The following is a 20,321-nucleotide window of genomic DNA, read 5'->3' as shown; positions in this document are numbered from 1 at the left end:
GGCTCTAGTTCAGAGACGAGTTACATATTCTTGTGCTCAAGGGTGGAGGTTGTTCAGTGTTCCTTTAACGCTTCATAAACTCCCATGTGCCAGAATAGTCAGTAACAATCCATTGGGATTTTTATCTTTAATTTGCAGAAAAAGCAGTTCTGAACTTGCAGAAGAAATGCAAAGGAGGAGAGGAGAGATCCCAAACCCACCGATGGGGACCACAAAGCAAAGTCTGAAGGAAACAACTCCGTCTAATAAGGATGATGGGGAATCTTGTTCCTTTCCCTCTAGAAGCGCATCGTCATTTGTGGAGTATGACAACGTAGCTGCTGATGCTGTAGTTATGGTATGTTTGCTTCTGAATGTCTTTGCATTTCTGAGCTGTGAGAAACAACGAATTAGTCGCTTCCAGGTGAGCAGGGGGGCATGCTGTGTTCAGGTTCTGAGAGACTGATCTGCTGCAGGGAATGGTTTCTGACTGGTGCATGTCTAGGAAACTTAAAAGGGAAACAGAGCAGCCTTCTCTGTGCACGTCTATCTATGAGCATTTTGGGTTCTCGGGAAGTTGAAGCCCATTTTTCTACTTGTGCAGAAGTTGCAGAAGGTTTGCATCTACATTTGCTTATACTTGCATGCAAATGCGCTCTGTTAAGAGCAGCCTTTTCTTTTTCTATTAGGCTCCACACAACGAACCATCCAAGAAACCTCCTCATTGTGCTGAAGATCAAGAGAAGGAAGAGGAGCCAACCAAAAGCTCAGAGTATTTTTTCAGTGACATCTTCATGGAAGTAGATGACCCAGAATAGTGAACTGGCTTTATAAAAGTGGTGGGATCTTTGTGCAACTAAATAAAAAGCTATTATTTTTTAGGAAAATGTTGATTGTTTTCATATTAACTATGCCAAATTTAGCATCAATTACTGTTAGTAACTTCCATAAGGATGGAATCATTTTCTTCTACGTGGATGTTTTCAGAACGTTGACATAAGCTAAACAACTCCATTGGTGTCATTGGACCAGAACAGTGGCTGCAGGATTAATTTTCACTTGTTTGGATTTTGATAATAAGTGCACATTGTCTTCCAGAAAAGTGCAATGCAAAAAATGCTTATTCTTGTGACGAGCTGCTCCTTTGGATTTAATGCTGAAGACTGCGGTACTGGTTGTACAAGTTCTTTACTTCTTTTTGTGAAGTATGCTGTATTAGTGTGTTAGGAGGAAAAAACGAACCTTTTATTTGCAGAGTAATCTCTGTAGATCAGGCTGCAAACAAGGAAAGTACTGTCATAAACACATAGTTCTGTTCAGCACTGCGGGTATTTTTATTAGCATCTCCAAATTATGTATTTTTGTATTGAAGAAGACTTGCATAAACTAAAAGACCCTCGCCTGAAAAGCCCAATGACTTTAGCTCCTTTAAAATGTATAGAGGAAAAACCTGGATAACATTTCATTTATACAATGATAGTCTTTGGAACTGTCCCATTGGAGTGATAGGAAGAGTTAATGTTTCTCAGTATAAATGCCAGTTTCCTTCTGTTGCGATTCAACCCAGCAGGAAGCTCAGCACCACACAAAGTGGGATGAAGGAGAACAGAAGTTGTGGGTTGAGATAAAAACAGTTTTCTAAGACAGAAAAGGAGAACGAAGACAAACATGCGATAACATCAACATCTCTACAGCGCAACTACTTATCGCTCAACACCCAGCTAACAATACAGCTGCCTGCTGACTGATGCCCTGCTAGCAACTCAAGGTCTCACTGCGTGCCAACTGATGCCCTGCCAACTGCAAGCAGCAGCCCCTGCCCACATCTTTACAGCCTTCTGCATCATGTCGTGTGGTGTGGAATAAAGCCCTTGCTTCGTCCAGACCAGCTGTCCCGGCTCCATCCCGTGTGGTGGCGCTTCCCGACTGAGCCGTGGGACTGCAAACATCTCTCAGCAAGAACCACATTTGTGCTGTCAGCGTTGTCTCAGCTGGAACCAGGACAAATTCTGCATTGAAAACAAAGGGGTCAGATGCTGCTGCTGCTTCTTTCTGCACGTAGGTGTGTGTGTGTCTGCAGGGATGTCCTTTGTTGCACTTATTCAGAGCAGCGCAAACAACTGAATCTAACCACAGTGAGCTTGCTTGAAGGATTTGCTACTTGGAGGCAGCTGTATTTGAAGCATTTTCCTCGTGTTTCAGGTCTGCTTGCTCGGAAGAGCTGTGCGATGGGATCTGGACGGGACTCGTGCCGGCTGTCTAATGGCCGCCGTGCTTTCTGTTTGCAAGGAAGCTGTGGCGTCCTGTAGGTGTAAATGCTGTGAATAAAGTCTGTTCTCCGACCTGCGTCCGTCCCGCTCTGTCGCCCTTTCCTGGCGCGGGTGCCGGCCCGGCCCCTCCGTGCATTGGCTGCGTTGGGGGGAGTGCTGTGCCCGGTGCCGTGCCGCCGTGCGCCGCCGTGCCGCCGCGCTCCCCCCTCTAGCAGGTAGGCTGGGCCGTGCCGCCCGGCTCCCCTCCGGCCGCCTTAGCGCCCGAGCGCTGCTCCTCGGCGTCCCCGAGTGAACCCTCCGGCGCTGTGCGGAGCCACCCGCAGCCGCCGTGCCTCGTTCGGGGAGTCGGCGCACCGCCACCTGCTGCCGCCTCCTCTGTGCGGCAAATCTCCGCTGCTGATGCTTCGTGCGGGATGAGCTTCAAGGGTTACAGGAACTGCTCTGGGACTCCTGTATGCATATATATATACGTGCCACGGTTGGCTATAGGGGTGTGTTTAGGTACACGTATGTAAACATGTGGAATAGCAAGTCATACGTGCGCATGTGTTTGCATCTGCAAACAAACAAGCACAAAAGCAGCAGCTGAATAAATGCGTTTACTCTGCTAAGCTGTCGGTGGATTTGCGTTGGTGTGAGCACCTTTCAATCTCAACATCCAAATAACTCTCTGTAGAACACTTTATTTTCACTTCCATTTTTAGCTGCCGTGTATTTGGGCAGCAGTTGGCAATGAGACTCAAGACAGGGAAGGTGGCTCTGTTCCACGAGCCCACCTGTGTGCGGTGGGAGCGCATTTACAGGCACGAAGGGCTGTGAGGTGTTCAGCAGTCGGAGACAAGAATCACGTGCAGGGAGTAACAGTGCAAACACGAGAGTGCGTGGCAGTGTGTGATGAAGGTCTGGCCGTCTGTTTGCTGTTGGCCCTTCTGGATGTCAGGACAGCCAGACAGGTTGTCCTTCATCATGTGCACTGTGCTCTAAGGATTGGCTCTTACGGCTGCTTTGGTTGGGCAGCAGTAATTCACTGCGCTCATTAGGATCTCAGCATCAGTCTGTAACTTCCACTTCTTGGTCCTGCTTTGAGTTCCTAGGAGCCCTCGCACTAAGAGCAGACTTTTATAGACCCGACTGGTGCAGAGGCAGCTTTACAGGAGGAAAGTGTGTCCGTTCGCTTGCGTTCTGGGCATTAATTAATGAAGGGGCCACAAAGATACAGCGCAACTGACAGGTTCAATCCTGCATGGAGCCATTTCTGCCTGTGTTCAAAACCTATTTTGTCCTATTTCCAGGTGAATATTTACTGCCAGCAGTGTGAGGAGAAGCCGAGTGTGCTCAGAGGAAACAGGCTGACTGAATAAGGGGGGACAGTGCCATCTGTGTGCAGTGCTGGAAGGTGGGCCAGCTGCCGCTCAGACACACAGTAACACAGAGTGCTGTGACAGAGTTGGACAGGGATGGACTTTCACAGGACAGCAGCTCTAAGTGCTCTTGTGAGGGACTGAGATCAGGGTTTTTCTCAGGTGTGTGACTGCAGTCGCTGTTCAGTCCATCACAGGGTGATGCAGTCAGACTCCTGGGGCTGAGGGGCAAGAAGGGCTTCCTTGACAAAGTCCTGGGCAACCAAAACGCTTTGAATGCAGAGCGCCTGTGCATGTGTTTTCATGCCGTTTGCCCTTCACATTGTGGTGCCTCTCTGTGGTTCAGAGCTAAGCAAACCAACCTGCAGCACTTGCTACTTCCTAGGGTGACCCTAATCCTACCTGTTCACCTGTTGGATATTAAGTCTCCAGGTTCGGGGGTTTGTTTGTCTTTTGGATTAGGCTTTCCTATCTCCTAAATGAGAATTAGACAGGACTGATTTTTCTCACGCTGCAGTTAATGCATCTTGCAATGCACGCTGCACTTATACTTTGCAAAGAAGTTACATAGGTCATTAACCTTCCAGCACAGGAGGCACAGCAGCACTTCATTTGAGTACCCAGGATTTATTTTGCAAAGTTCCATTTGTGAAAGGCAAACAAAATGCACAGCAGTAAGTTAACAAAACCTGAAAAACAGAGTTTGAACATCAGAAATTGCTGCAGTCAAAGCCATCTGAGAATCCAAGTCTCCAGGAAACAAGTAAAGCAAATCCTCTCCAGGACTGTGCCCTGGGGGCTGCATTGGTGCAATGGCTGTCAAGCTTGAGGCTATTCTGCGGCGCAGAAGCAGGCAGTGGTATGAGCTGTGCTTTCCTGCCAGCTGTGCTGAAGCTGGGATTGACGTTTCAATCTCTTGCAGGTAGGAGACTTGGTGAGCATTATTGCTATGCCACCAAAGGAGCTGAGCCCCTGGTGGAGAGGCAAGCGTGGCTTTCAGGTAGGCACACGCTTCTGACTAGAGAGCCCAACTTCAGTAGAGTCTGGAATCTCAGCTTGGAGCTGCTCTGCCTGCACAGGATGGCTTCCGGATGCAAACGGTTGCCCTGTGTCGGTGTCAGAGGACCTTCCCTTTGGCTCTGGGCTGGGGCTAATGCCCAGCTGTCTTTTTGTTCTTGTTACAGGTTGGATCTTTCCCTGGTGAGTGCGTGGAACTCATCAGCGGAAAGGTTCCCGAGTCCCTGGTCGCTTCATTGCCAAAGCCAGGTACACATGTTACATTTGACAATGCGGGTTAGTAAAATGGGGTCAGAGCGTGGCTTTCAGGGGGTTGGTTAATGCCCGAGTTGAGCAAGATTAGCAAGGATGACTGCATTAAGGTCCATGGGAACACGGAGAGATCTGGCCCAATCCCACTGTGTTTATTCCTGGGCTTGGGGAAGTCACAGAATCCTCCTGGAATGGCTTGGGCTTGGAAGGTGCCTAAAGGATCATCCTCAGGCTCCAAGGCCCCTGCCTCAGTCTGGGTGGCCAGCCTCTGCATTTTGTAGGAGACGAGAGCAGGGATGGGGAAAATCCGTTCCTGCGTGTCCTTGTTGGGAATGTTCTTCCCATTGTTACGTGCTCTGCCTCATCCAACCGATCCAAGCCTGAAACGAACTGGTTTCTCTGTTTTGTTGCGCAGTGCCGAAGAAACGGGGCAAGCTCCCACCCTTCCTTCGTTCGGTGGTGAAGGCCCGCCCCAGGAGATCGGAGCAGCCGGAGCCGGAGAAGGAAGGGGTGTTTGGGTGTGACCTGGGGGAGCACCTTCTCCGCTCTGGCCGTGATGGTAAGGAACAGCCCATTGCTGAGATCTTCCTCGGTTGGGCATCTGAAGATGATAGGTCGTGGCATTTCTGGAAAGCCAGGAAGACATCTCTGTGCAGTTTCCTCACAGCTGTCTCTGCCAGCTTTCTCCTCTAAGGAGGAAGCAAGCAGTGGCCCGTCTGGGCTTAGTTGAATGGGATGGGAGAAGAGCACGGCCTGAAGCAGAACTTGAGTAAGAAGCTGAGCTAACCGCTGGCTCTTGTTCTGTAGTCCCCCAGGTCCTGCAGAGCTGCGCCAAGTTCATCGAGCAGCATGGCGTGGTGCGGGGGATCTACCGCCTGTCCGGCGTGGCGTCCAGGATCCAGCGCCTACGGTAAGAGTGCTGCGACTGACACAGCTGTCAGCAGGGGCACGTGCCATGCTGCGGGCGTTCAGAGGAAGCCCTTCCTTGTCTTGACTGTATTTGGTGTGGCTTTGGACTTGCTTTCCTCTTTCTCAAAGCCCTCTGCCCAATCCTGTGTCCTTCTCTGCAGCCATGAATTTGAGTCGGAGCAGGTTCCCGAGCTCAGCGTCCGTGACATTCACAGCGTGAGCTCCCTATGCAAGATGTACTTCAGGGAGCTCCCAAACCCTCTGCTGACCGAGCAGCTGTATGACAAGTTCTCGGTAAGCTCAGGGCAATGTCTTGGAAATGACACGTACCTCTTCCCTGGGCGTCCTGGCTGATGGTTGCAGCAGTGCCCCAGCTCCGAGGTCTTATTTCTGTTAGCCCCACGAGGCATGTCTTTGCCACCTCCTGCCTCTGGCTGATGCCACTTCTGGTGGTGCCAGGAGGTGCTTACTTAAACTATACACGACGCTTGCGAGAATTCCCTTCCCTTTGCTATTCCCGCCTGGTGTCTGAATCCCTTCCTGCCTTTTTCCAGGACACTGTTTGCGCAGCTACAGAGGAGGAGCGGCTGCTCAGCATGCAGGACGCCATCCAGCAGCTGCCCGCTCCTCACTACAGGTCAGTGCTGCGCTCGGTCTGCTGAGCTCAGCCCTGCTGCCTTTCAGAGGGCCATGATGCGATTCCAGGTGTTGCCTCACGCTGGCAGCATCATGCCTGTGCACGCTGAAGCGGCTGAAGGCTGCGTCGGGTTGGTTGACTGGGTCAGTTCCTTGGCATGGGGGCACGGTTGGTGCAGCCAATGGCTGCGGCTGTGCTGTGCTGGGGCTTGGTTCTGCAGCGTGGTGGCACTGGGAATGTTTTACCTACTTCATATTCAGGGACGGTAGCAATGACAACAACCAGCATGAAGTGAGGTTTGTTTTGTGCGCTGCAGCACGGCTTGCTTTTTGGTGCTGAACATCTGCCCCTCTTGTTTTCCAGGACGCTGGAGTACTTAATGAGACACTTGGCGTCTCTGGCCGGGAACTGCTCCGTCACCAACATGGGTGCTCAGAACTTGGCCATAGTGTGGGCTCCAAACGTCTTAAGGTAAACTTCTTCTTCCGTTTCAACACGATGCTTAGTTCTGCTCTCCCCCAACCTCCAGGGGCACAATTTCTAGATGACAGTTTCTAGTCACTTGTTTAGCTGGGACTGCTGTGTCCCTGATCATCCAGGAGAATTTCGTCAGTGGCATCGCTGATTGCCCACTGCGGAAGTCTCCTGAGCCCAGTTTGACAGTTTTTGGCTACAGAAATTCAGACTGGGGGAAATGATCTTGGGGAAATGACTTGTAAGATCTGCCTTTTCTTCAGATCCCAGCAGAGCCAGTCTGCCTCCACCTACGGAGAAGCTGCCTGCATGGAGCTGCAGACACAATCGACTGTGGTGGAGTTCATCATTAGCCACACAGATGTCCTCTTCAGCTCCAAATCCACACCAGCCGTGGGAGAGGGAGCAGGTGAGTGTCTTCCTCCATTAGCTTGATGTTGATCTGACACCTTGATCCAAGCTGCCTTGGATCTTCTCCAAGACCTTTGAAAATGCTCTTACTGTTGAAGAGACAGCAGGCTTCTGGGCTTAGATTAGAATATGGTGCCCAGTTCCTGGGTCCTGAGTGTCCAAACCCATAACTTACATGGAGAAAACCATCACTGCTGTTAAGATGTTTTGCAAGAAGGTGAAGCTTGATAGAAGTGTGGCAGCAAAGCTTTCTGAGTTCCCAGTCCGCTAGTTTTTCTAGGGTTTTTGTTTGCCTGTTATGATACAGTGAGCTGCTCTTAATTGTGGCTGTGTCCTTTGCCACGAGCATACCTCTAGAGCACACGGTTCTTTTGAGCTCCTCTTCTTCCAGTGGCTCGGATAAGAAAGTCTGAGAGAAATGCAGAACTGGGATGGCTGTGCTGCTGCTTTCTGATCCTCCCTCTTACCTGTGGTTTCCCCTTGCAGGGCACAGCTCTCTGGCCGAGCCCAAGATTGTGTGGGATTCTCCTCCTGCCACAAAGCTGCTCACGCTGCAGGAGGCACAGGCAGAGAGGAGAGGACAGAGCAGCTCTCCCACGGCGACGCAGAGCAGCGATGTCGAGGTGGAGGAAGGACCCACAGCTGATCTGAGGATCTTCCACACAGTCCTTGATTTTCCATCTGAAAGGTAAAGAGGACTTCCCTTTCCAGCCCCTGTCATCATTGGTCGGGTGGGTTTTATTGGTTCATTTTTTGTCCATTTTATATATATGAGCCTGCCAGCTCCTGTCCTTTCCGGCTGTGGAGCCTTTGCTCCTATGCTGCGCATCTTGCTTGCCATGGTTGAGAGGAGTGTAGCCAGCAGGACTTGAGGGTTGAGCTGTAGGAATGGAAGCGTCCTCTGCAACTGTTGTCAAGGGCTTGGAGCAGCTCTTCCCTCACCCTGCACCACGACTGGCAGCATGCTCTGTTTTCTCTCTCCAGACCAAGCGTGCCCAGCACGAGGAAGCAGTCACCAGCTGGCAGTTGGCGTTCCTGCTTCTGCCTGGGCAAACCATCCCCTGCAGCTGAACGCCAACTGCAGAGCAGTGCCAGGGAGCCCTCAGAAGCAGAAGTGTTGGTCCTGGCAGGTAAGGGTGCAAATCCAGCTTTCAAAACACTGCTTGTCAGCAGCACAGGTAGGATTCATGCTTTCAGTGGGCTTCCACCTGATCCTCTCCAGGACTGTGTCCTAAAAGGAAACAGATCAGAAAGGTGAGTTCTTCCCCCCTTGGAGCACCCACCCACGTAACGTCCATGTAATTTCTAAGGATGCTGCCCAGACAAAGACTGAGGATGCTTCAGGAGAAGACCTTCCTTGCTAAGCCAAACAGAACAAGTAAGGTACCAAAAGATTTAGAGCTAATCTAAACCTTAAAGCATATAGGACCTTACAGCATCAGCCTTAAAGCGTAGAAGCATGACCAGCAGGTGGAGGGAGGTGGTGCTGCCCCTCTACACTCCTCTCACTGAAACCCCATCTGGAGTACTGCATGCAGTTCTGGAGCCCTCAACACAAGGAGGACCTGGGGTTGCTCAAGCAGGTCTAGAGGAGGGCCATGAAGGTGATCAGAGGGGGCTGAAAGCACCTCTACTATGTGGACAGGCTGAGAGGGATGGGGCAGGTAGCAAAAGAATGAGGGGAAATGGCTTTAAACCAGAAGAAGGTGGATTTGGATATTTTGACTACTGTGAGAACTGTGGGTACAATGCTTGACAGACTCATTGTAGTATAATAAGCTTGAATTACTTACAAGTCATTAGAAGTCCTCTGAATTAAGACTGAGAAAATATCACAGACTTGAAGAGAAGCACTTTTTCCCCTTGTAGGTAGATTGTTCTCTTTATTCCCTGTACCTAAAAAGAAGTAACAGTGACTCCACAGATGATCTCTCCTAGATAAAACTTACATTTTACATCTATTCTTACTGAAGTTATACAGAAAGCTTGGAATGCCATTGTTGACATTAGTACAGCATCTCCAGAAGCGCTCAGTTCAGCTTTCCTCATTTACTTCCAGAAGTTACAGGAATGAATTTATTTCTTTAAGTATTTGTGAACTGTAATTCCCCAAACTTGCTTGGTTCTCTGAGCCACGTGTTGATATTTTCCACCTCTTAGTGAAACATTTCACTAATGTGAGTTAAGCCAGCATGTGACATCTGTTGTTCGTCCATAAGTTTCTGTTTTGAGTCTGCCTGGACTTCCAGAGACCAATAAGGATTTTAGCATGGTAGAACAGAACATAGAAATAACATAGAAAGGCTGAGAAGACACAATTAAAGGAGAAAAAAGAATAAATGTGAACGTTTATTACCTCTGATGTTAATGCTGAGAGACTCTTCTCCTGTTGTGAAGCACAGAAAGCTCTGTTGCACAGTCTTCATCGAGGCGTCCCAGCTGCAAGAATAAGACCTATACTGAGGAAGCAGCTTTCAAGTCATCTCACAGCCCAGTCTCACCGTGATAGTGCTCTGCTATGCAGCAGTCAGTAATTAGCCATGATTTCAGATGCTTTTCTAAGCAGTTAGTGTTATGGCTACCTATTACAAGGAGCAAACAGAAAGAGCCATCCAACTTCAGCAACTAGTCCCTCTGTGGCAACAGGTTCTGAGCTCTGAATTCAAGTACAAAACCTGTCAGCAGATGAGACTTTTGACTAGAGCAGAAGTGACGCTTCTGTCTCCTCTTCATCACTAGTGACACGGCATGCACAGCACAGCTGTTCTGCAGAGAAACAGCGCCACCCAGTGACCAACGGCAGCCATTGCCTGCAAATACACGGCAACTTCCCAGTATCTGCAGCAACCATCTCCCCACACGTGCACTTACTGAACCAGTGAACAGCATCAGAAGGACCTTGCACGAGACAAGGGTGACTTAACAGTTGTTTAACTGCAGTCCGCTTCTTTGGGTCTACCTAGTGGGCAGAAACACTCGAGCTGTTACTTACAGCACTGAAAAGAACTGGAGACAATTCTTCTATTCCTAAGAGCTTCGAGGTGCCCAGAAGCACAAACAGAAACCAGCAGTATTTCATCACTTCACCTAAAGGAAGGTCAAACACCTGAGCTGGGAAGAGCAGTTACAGAACCTGTGGTTACAGCAAACGTTCCACGAGCACTTTGTATTTATGAGACTGCCCAGATAGAGCTCAAATGCACACTGAGTGTGTTCAGCTTTCTTTATGAGACATCTGTTGTTTACAGACCGGTTTTAGTTCTACAGCACAATTAAGAACAAGCAAGCTGCTTGAAGACTGTTTAATTACTAAAATAGTAATTATTTCTATTACCTGTAACTAGTACCATGTTTTTATTTGAGAATTTCAGCACAAGGCAACGCTCACCTTTTCTTCATGGCATGGAACAATTTAACTTGTTCAAACACTGAATAATTTCCAGGTACTCCACCAGTGTTTTGAGCTCCTGCAACAGCATCTTGTAGATCCATCTGAACAGAAGCGGCTCTTTTTCCTGTAGCAGTTGGTGAACTCGCAGGGTACTGCGAGGTGAAAGCCATTTGGGAGCAGCGTATCTTCCTCTCTGCAATAAAACAGTTTAATGAAAATGAAATAACTAAAATAAAAGAGGATTTAGAATGAACCTTGAACAACTATTTGGATGGTGCTGACATCTCTTTACTTTCCAAACGTAGGAACAGACATATGCAAAATCAGCCTTAAGAATCACTTGAATAAATTCAATGGTGAAATGAAGATGTGCTTGGCTGAGGGCAATGCTGGAAGGCAAACTGCTCACAGGAGCTGCAAAATGCATGAGATCACACCAGACATACTTTGTTCTGACCACAGTTGTGGCACATAGTCCTTCAGCATTCCCAACATGAAATGATGTGGAGCATCACAGAAACACTGCGCACAGACACGATGACCCTGATTAGATTCAAGCAGCGGGCTTAAAACAAGTCAGAGTTTTAGATTCCAGGACATTTCAGGGTCTATAATGTGTGAAATTCAGTGACACAACAGTGCCCAGGTGCCTGCGTTTCAAGCAACCTTCAGATCACAGCCACGTAAGATAAAAGCAAATTCAGTGCAGAAATAGCAAGCCTGTATCTTAATACCCGTAAGATTATCCACTTTTTTACTGCAGTCTGATTAAGTTCTAAAACTTGCTCATCCCAGTTCACTTACACAAGTTCCACCAATTCAAGCAATGCAGCTCTGAGATCCTGTGTATGTGAGGCAGGTAGAACTGAACAGTGCAGAAATGATCTCTGACAGCTCTAAGAGCTCCATTCTGCTTGCAAACTCTCAGTCCAAAACTATTCACAACTCTAAGGAAACGAACACCTGAAGCAGTTGGATCATCTGCCATGTGCCGCGTTCGGCTTCTTGGCATCATGATGAACACAAAGAGTTTTCTGCTGCCCTGCAGAAATGGACAAAGTCCTGCTCACAAATGGACCAAGTTTCAGTGTACAGACAGGCCTTTCTACCCACAGCTCAGCATGTTCTGCCATCTGAACAGCAAGGCCTCTTGTCAAGCTCAGCTATTTCCCTTCTCAGTGTATTCTAGCACAACTGATACCCAATGTTATCCTCCTGTAGAGTGCCATCGTATTGTCATCGTCCAAAGGAAAAACCCACACAGCAGAGCATACAGCAGTACACCCATGCTCCAAATATCCGCCTGAAAAACAAAAAGACAAGCTTACAAACCTGAAGCACCCAAAATGGCTTACTGACAGATTGCATTGTCTGTCCTTGCCAAAGCCCACACACAGCCCATGAAAAGCTGGCTCTTTCCCTCAGCAAAAAAAACCTTACAGTCCCAGAGAAAGCACGTAACCCTCATTCAATTGTTCTTCCACTCAACTTAGAGCGCTACTAAAACCAGTATCTTCATCTTAGCTCATCACACTGCTGCAGTTCCTTTGACCAGGATTTCACTGGCACAAATGAAATCAAAGCCATCACAAGGGATTTAGCACAGTTGTGTGTTACTGGCTACGAGAGCTGTCAGCACAGTCACCTGTAAGGCTTTGCTGCTGTTCTACTGATGTATAGGCACAACAAGGTTCACACACCTCACAGTGCCAATCTCTGAAGCTGCTGTTTTGTAGAGCCCCAAAGCAGTCGCTTGAGACAGTTCAGGATCAGCCAGAGACAAACCAGCCAGCTGTGTGAACTGAGACCAATTGCACTTCTCTAGTCTGCGGCCACTGACAGCTTCTGAGAGCTACCAAGCAATGCAGCCTAGCAGAATCCAGAAGGGAAACCAAGAGAGCCTACCTGAGCTCCACTGCGTTTAAATGCTCCGTGCAGAGGGGAGGGAAAGAGGGTAAAACAAACACCGGTCTACATACCTCTGAGCCAGTATCCACTTTGCCCTGGATTAGCTCTGGTGCTGAAGAAGCTGGGCTTCCACAGCATGTGCTCAGGCGGTAATCAAGGCCTCCCTGGAATAACACAAAGAATAGAGAGAAACATTTGCTTTAACAGAGTTGATGTCTTCTGGGAATAACACTCCAGAAGCCTCAGAGGCTTCTTCTCCTGTGTATATTTTCATTCATCTGACATTTTGCTTTCATTCAATGTGACCTCACTAAGCAAGTATTGTCTAAGACCGTGAGTATCACGTAAATGTGCAGATCTCAAGCTGCTCACTTATCCAGTGCCCTTGGCATGATGCGTCTCTGGCCGCGTCGTCCCCTGGGATATGTAGTTCTCCTCCAAGAGCTGAGTACTCGGGATGCTGCCATTCCACAGAACTGGAGCATGAACCTTCCACACTTCCGCATACCCTCTGTTACACTTGCACATACCCTCTGTTACACTTGCACATACCCTCTGTTACACTTGCACATACCCTCTGTTACACTTGCACATACCCTCTGTTACACTTGCACATACCCTCTGTTACACTTGCACATACCCTCTGTTACACTTGCACATACCCTCTGTTACACTTGCACATACCCTCTGTTACACTTCTGTGTGCCATTAACAACTACACTTTCTTATACCACCAAAACAGTTTGCCACTCTTTGTACCCTCAGTTAATGATTCATACTGCACATGATGTCATGATGTAGAATATTGACAGCAACAGCACAAAACCAGGACAAACCTCTTCGTAGAAACTATTGCTGAAGAAAATTGTTTTTGCCACAGAAGTGGCTGTAACAGAACAACAGGGACTACTTGTCACCTCCACAAAGACTGCACTAGTACCTTCTCTTCAACCTAAGGAAGTAACTACATCCACACGGCTGATTCAACCCACCACTGTGCTGCTTTATATGAGAATGGCTGAACGATCTGCTTACGGTTACCCAAAACTCACTGGAAAAACTCTAACCCCGTCATTCCACACGCAGAAGGAAGTCAGTCTACACAAATGACTTACAAGGCTCTGCGTGTTTGATGACTGCTGCTCCAAAAGTAATGCCTTCTATTTTGTTATGTCGGCCCACAACGTCAGAGGTGGATGTTGGCGGGATGGCAGCAGAGGTTGAATCTTCACACCAACGTTCTGCTGGGGCCATATGACAGACGGCAGCAGAGGGCCAGTATGACAAGATGGCATCTGACGTGGAAGCGCGTATGAAGCAGAAACGAGTTGCTGAATTCCTGCATGCAGAAAAACCAGCACCCAACGACATTGATCAACTCTTGTGGAGCACAAAGAGTAGATGTGAGCACGGTGAGGTGGTGGATGCCGTGTTTCTGCAGTGGTGACAGATGTCACCTCTGCTGGTGCAGATTTATATGAGGGTGGTACGCAGGCCCTCGCTCGTCACCAATGAGAATGCATTGCTAATGGTGGTTACCATGCTGAAAAACGGCGCTTGGCCATGGAGCATTATGCTCTACCAAGTGATCCATCAGTTGTAGTTTGCACAGGAATAAACAGGAGGCATTACTTTCAGAGCAACCTATGCAGCACGCACAACGATGCGAAATGGAAACATTTCATTAAACGACAATTGCCACGATTTTCAAGCGTGGGTGCTGAATGAAACCCCTGAGCGATTCTTAAAGGGCGGAGGAAGAAATGAAGCACGTCTGGTCAGCTCCAAGACAGAGCTGCGTTCTGGGCTTGACACAGACATCAGTGCCGACTGAGCTCTCTCCTGTAACAGACAGGCTTACGAGACAAGACACCAGCTGCAGGCTGGGCCTAACAGATGCCTCACGCCCTTAGCAAGGCACAGCAGGCGGGGCTGAGTCAGAGTCAGCACCCGAGTCAGCACCCCCCCACCCAAGTCCCGTCCTGCACAGCTCGGCTACGACGAGCAACGCGGTACCGGCACAAAGGTGAGGCAGGAGGGCCCGCTCTGCTGCGTGCCCCTCGGGGTGACTCGGGTATCCGGGCCGTGCCTGGACCGCCTCTATGGGCAGGAAGGGCTGCTGTGTGCGGGCGGCTCCCTTACCGCCCAGGCAGCCCGCCGGGAGACCCTCACGGCCCAGCCCGCGCTGCGCCCCTCCCCCAGGGGGCCGGTCTTACGCACCGCCGCCGTTACAGACCCGACGAGCCCCGCTCCAGGCTCCTCCTTCAGCGCCGGGACAGCGAGGCGGGCGGCGGGGCCGGGACAGACGGCGGCAGCCCACGGGAGGACGTGCAGCAAAACGTGCGCTTTCAAACCATGCGCTCTTCAAGTCATGGTTCTTTGTCTGTCAGGTGTCAGAAGCTGAAAGGCTTTCATACGTGGGGAATAACTTCAGCAGCGGAGCCATGACATGCAGCTCCCTGTGCAGGTATGGGGAGCTGGCCACACTGTGCGAGAAACAAGAAGGTGAAAGCAGAGGAGCTGCGCAAATGAAATGGCCTTGTAGCCTTCTGTCAAGGTGACTGGTGAGTTCTCATTGAGGCCGTGGTGCGAATGGGGAGGAGCTGGGCAGCTGATGTCATCTGGCAGCCGCACCATTTTGCACGCTGCTTCCTCGGGAGCTGTGATCTTACACATAAGCGGAGTTTAGATCTGCTGGAGGAGAAGAGTGAGAAGGTGTCTGCACGGAGCTGAAACCTGGGCACAACAGCATTATTCCTTCTGAGCTGCCAAGATCAGTACCAGGAAACCAGGGGGTCGTTGGTCACCATTGAACTTCTGGGCCACAGTCCGGAGGTGCTGTATGAATTAAGAACTTGTCTGTGCCTCGTGCTGTAATGGGAAGCCTTGGTGAAATCACCAGTTGTCACACGTGCTGGTTTTAGAAGGTGACCTTTGTAGCCTCGAGGCAGCTCCCATGAATTCCTAAGAACTATTTTGCGTGGGGGATCGTTCCCATCCTCTGGTAGAAGAACCTCTTGTATCAGTGGAAACCAAGTGTAAGATCATCTTACTTTGTCACAGCTAACCTACAGAGCTCTGAAGTACATTTGGTGTGTGTGTCAGGCTCCTGTTAGTGAGTGCTGTGCCCCGTGGACGCGCTACATTTGTCCTGCAGTGTTTGCTCGTGGTTTATCTCTACTCTGACCACGGGGGTTACTTAAAGTAGAAGTGGGGTGACACAACGTAAACAGAACTGCAGAAACTGCTAAGACGAGGTGCTTCCAGCCATTTAATGTCCTTGTGCTGGTTCTTTTGAAAGGGTCGTGATATAGATTGTTAAATTTTTCTCTCCAAATACAAACTGGATGATGTTTAAAGGTCCAACTCTAAGGATTCTGTGAGTCTGTTCTATGATTCTGTGGTGAGGAGCAGCACAGACTATTTGGGTTTGCTCCTCTGAAGTGTGAAATGAAAAATGACTTGCTAGAAATTAACCTGTTCTATAGATTCCAAGTTAATTTTTCTCAGCTCTGAGACTGTCAATGGTTATCATTTGCACTTGTTCTCCCCAGGTATTTTCTTGGTGTTTTAAACAAGGATCCTGGGCAAATGGAAGTCTATAATGCTGAAATATTCAACATGCAACCTTTACTGTCAGGTAGGACAGTTCTGTATTTAACCCTGGTGCCGAGGTCACAATGTCTTGGAAATATGTATGCATTCAAAACCGAATAATTGGCTACTGACAGCATTGCCCTGTTTCCTCCTACTCTTATTTCTGCTGTGCCGCCTTAGAATGAGGGAAGGAGGATACATCACTCTGTCCACGCCTGGGGAGCAGTATGGAATGAAAAAAGGGAGAATGAAGCAGAATCACAGCTGATAGTCAGGGGAAGAGTTAAGCAGAGAGCTCGGGTGTGGGAGGGTGGAAATACCAGAGTTAGAAATAGAGTTGTCACTGCTTAGGATAATTGCAGCCCTTCTCCTGCTGAGGGAGGCTTGGAAATAATCAAGTTAGTAGACTGAATCGTTCACTGAAAAAGAAAACAGCTTTTCCCCAGCAGAACTGCTTTTTATTACTGAATCTAGTGGAAATGATCCTAAGAATATGATCTTTAAGGAACTGTTTTCTTTTTTAGGCAACAGGAGCTTAGTATTGCTGCAACCTGTGCATTATGCTTTTAGATTTTGTAGCAAAAATTGTCCCTCTTTATTTTAGGTACATAATCTTTCACATTCAGTGTATTTTATTAACAAAATCCTGTAGAGAAGACCCTGAAGTGGTGTGCCTAGTCCTTCTGTAATTTATTAGAGCTAAAGGGGTACCCAATACATGCACTTTCCTGCCTGCTGCAAGCCAAGCATACTAATTTTTATTCTTTTGTAGATAATTTAATTCCTGATGACACAAGGGACTATCAGAATACATCCTACAGGGAAAGGTAAGGTTGAAACCTGATATCATAATGTGCTGTAGTTATCCAGCAGACAGTGGTAAATACTTGTCTGAAACTGAGATGTTTGATTTGTTGCAGGACAAACTTGTGCAGGGTCAGCATTCTTTCTATGCACTGATGGTTTTTGAGACAGCATGTTGTTAGTGTCTAGCTTAGCAGTATGTTCCTAAGTACTTTAGACTTGTCTACAGTCCCAGGTAAAACATGCCCGTTTGCATTTCTTTGTCGTATGCTTTGTTTGTACCCAGCGTTATGTTTGGAATTACTTTAAAAGCGCACATGTAGAACAAGCGGTGGTTATCTGGGTATTCTTCCTGCATGCAAAGTGTCTTGAGTTCAGTGTGTTGTCGTTGCTTCTGTGTTATACACAGGTGGATTTGTGCATTGAGGCATTTGGTACCAGCAAGCAGAAGCGAGCTCTGAACTCTCGGCGAATGAATGCAGTGGGCAATGATATTCTCAATCCAGCTGTGACAAAAGCAGCAGCAGATGTTATAGATGCAAAGGGGGTAACAGGTAAGAATGTTGTCTGAGATGTTGAGGAAGGCAATCAAAATTACCGTTTTCCTGTCCTTTCCTTGCCAAACATGGTGGGAAGAAGAAGGGTGTTTTCCTTGTGTAAGAAGGGAAGAGGTTGGTTTAACTGCTGAGATGGGCACGTGTTGAGGACCTTGCCAAACTTGTTATTGGAAAAGGAACTGCTTTATTATTTCGCTAGGAAAAACTGTGTTATCACCGTCCATCTCTGCCCATTTTTGGTGGTGTTCTAGAAGTCCACTCTTTGTGGCTTTGTCTGCACGGTCCAAATACTCTCTTCTTTCCTTCTTCTCTCCAAAGCTTTGATCCAGGATGCGGCCCAAGACGATGAACAGAACACGTCCATTTTCCTACCACCATGTCATGAGGATGCTGACAGACCAGAACATGTTTACAAGTTTGACGACAGTATCTTTTTCAGTGACCGTGTGGTTTCTGGTGCCTGTAAACTTTCCTGTTGGTAGTCTGGCATGTGGAGAAAGTGCTGCTGGGCATGTGACAGCAGGGCTGAGCCTTCTCCCCTCACAAACCAAAAGCTGATAGCAGGAAGTTGGTATGTTGAGGCTTTGGGGTTCCCAGTTCTGTGTTCTTCCTCCCTACAAAGACAGGGGTACTATGCCTGCCTGTTGGGAGCTGTTCAGCTAAGAATAGCAGTGATGTCAGGAGTATATGAGAAATTATTTGTGTTTGAGCCACTGTACCTCAGAGACATTTGGTTTGGTTACAACAAGTTCTGTTGTTACTTTCTGCTAATTTATAATTCTTTCCCCACTTCCCTATCTCACACCTCCCATAGCAGGAGCTGACAGACCATATCTCACTGTGAGCTATTCAGAACCAGAAAGAACCATGTTCTTTTCTTTAAAGTCCATCCAGTTCTGTCTCCAGCAGAGTATGAAGCATTGCAGGGTCCAGCAGCAGCCTTTATTAACATCACTCCAGAGGAAATTGCCAAGAAAACAGAAGAGAAAAGGTAATACTTCCGCAGGCAGCCTTTTAATAGCTAAGGCTGGCATTATGAAATCGTGGTTCTTCTTACAGGCAGGATGGCAGCTGTAACCAGCTTTACCAGCTCTACAGTATGGGTAGTAATGGTCTTCAGTCTAAAGAGAAGGCATCAGATCATGACCCAGTGCATACCTCTGGGAAGTGTGGAGGTGTAGCTTGATGGGAGAAAAGGTGCTGTGCACAATAGTGCAGCTGTCCTCTTGGGTAACTGATTATAGGGGAAGAGAGGGAGTAAATCCAAAGTGCGGGATGAAGGAAAATACCTCGATATGGGACCGCAGAGCTGTGCTAAGGATGACATTCCTGTGGCCGAGCACTGTCGCTACCATGTACTGTCATAACTGGAAGTTGCTGTGGCTTTGCAAATGGAGGTGGACTTGTGTTAAGTCCTGGTGCTGAAGTAAGCAGGTAAAGCACAAGCCACAGCTCACTTTCACTGCCTCCCATCTGTGCCTAAGCAGAAGTGTGTGTGCATGTGTATGTGTGCACATGGCACACTCCATGGAGAACTTGTGGTTTCTGCAGTGCAGGGGCCTCTGTAGTGCCACGTGCAGAAATGTGCTGACTGTGGTGGACAGAAAATGTGCTCACAGAGCAGCATTGTGAGCTTTCTTGTATTAGTGTTCAGGAAACTATTCTAACCTAAAAGAGCTGTGCGGTGGATTTAAGGATGTGTTCTAATAAGAAAGCTAGTCCCTGATTCTCTGGTCCTCATGCTCCCTCTTTCCTCTTCAGCCATTGCTCCTTTGTCTTAGAAGAGCTGAAGTTCCTGCCTGCTGATGAGAAGAGCAGGGACCGCAAAGCTCGATGCCTCTGGTTCCTGGACATCCTTATTAAGTTCAGCTTCCTGAAAATAATCAAGAAGAAGCGTAAGACAATTTTCAGCTCTTACCCTTTTCAGCTGCCTGCTGGGACTTGGTTTGTTGTTGGAATATGACCGCGGGAGACGTGCCTCATATATCATGGTCAGCAGGTCTCAGTTTATTAGGTGTAACAGCATCTTGTTTATACAGTCAGTAATAAGCTCATACATATTGCAAAAGTAAAGCTCAAGATTGGTGGGTTATACATTACTTCATTTGACCTTTATGGTTAGTCTTACGGTTACTTTTCTTCATAGCTATGCCTACACATTGCTACACATTTTGTTTTTCCCTTTGGACCGTCCTTGTTTCTCGCTACATATTTTGTCCTTAGCTACATACCCTGTCTTTCACATCCTGATATCTCTTCATTGTTGCCACTAGCCACATACCTTCTCTTACAATTTAACTAATGGAATCTCATCATGTCCTTTCTCACGAAGCCACTCTGCACAAACACTCTCTACACTTACACAGACCATCTCCACATCTCCCCCGTTTTCTTTTTGGGCAACTAAGAAGGCATTGTATTTTGAGTCGATCATTCTCATTAGTAAATACAACATAACAACATTACTGTTAAACCTACTAAAAAGAACAAACATGTTTGTACTGCAACCTAAGTTTCTGCAACCTGGAAATAAATCCGTGAGGGTCCCATTGTGTTAATCTGTAACCAGTTAAAAAATCTTCAATTTTCATATACTCTGATATATTGAATTTTAATGACCACTAAGATTTGTGCAATAAATACTTTTAGGATGCTCATAACCATGCTCTACCGACTGAGCTAGCTGGGCTAATAATTGATTAATGATCATGCAATTTACGAAGTAGCATATCAAATAGAACCAACTTTAGAGGA

At 47.9% G+C, this 20,321-nt stretch overlaps 1 protein-coding gene across 1 annotated transcript; it reads left to right on the top strand.

Moving 5' to 3' along the window:
• The first annotated feature begins 16,976 nt into the window (after positions 1-16,976).
• Positions 16,977-19,591, top strand: LOC140264730 (DNA-directed RNA polymerase I subunit RPA49-like). The gene is made up of 5 exons (XM_072360649.1): positions 16,977-17,033; positions 17,420-17,564; positions 17,886-17,993; positions 18,462-18,558; positions 19,329-19,591. The coding sequence occupies exons 2-5, from the start codon at positions 17,483-17,485 to the stop codon at positions 19,528-19,530; spliced, it is 489 nt and encodes a 162-aa protein (XP_072216750.1). The 5' UTR covers positions 16,977-17,033; positions 17,420-17,482; the 3' UTR covers positions 19,531-19,591.
• The last annotated feature ends 730 nt before the right edge of the window (positions 19,592-20,321 follow it).

The sequence above is a fragment of the Excalfactoria chinensis genome (genome assembly GCF_039878825.1).
Source record: "Excalfactoria chinensis isolate bCotChi1 chromosome Z unlocalized genomic scaffold, bCotChi1.hap2 SUPER_Z_unloc_1, whole genome shotgun sequence".
In the NCBI taxonomy this organism is placed as follows: domain Eukaryota; kingdom Metazoa; phylum Chordata; class Aves; order Galliformes; family Phasianidae; genus Excalfactoria; species Excalfactoria chinensis.
The sequence above is the reverse complement of the archived record's forward strand: the minus strand, read 5'-3'. Positions and strand labels throughout refer to the sequence as shown.

What these genes read in the sequence shown, in the direction of transcription:
- LOC140264730 (XM_072360649.1), top strand. Translation starts at nt 17,483, where the DNA reads ATGAATGCAGTGGGCAATGATATTCTCAATCCAGCTGTGACAAAAGCA. An exon ending in AGATGCAAAGGGGGTAACAG is followed by an intron (nt 17,565 to 17,885) that starts GTAAGAATGTTG and finishes TTCTCTCCAAAG; the next exon opens with CTTTGATCCAGGATGCGGCC. An exon ending in AAGAAAACAGAAGAGAAAAG is followed by an intron (nt 18,559 to 19,328) that starts GTAATACTTCCG and finishes TTTCCTCTTCAG; the next exon opens with CCATTGCTCCTTTGTCTTAG.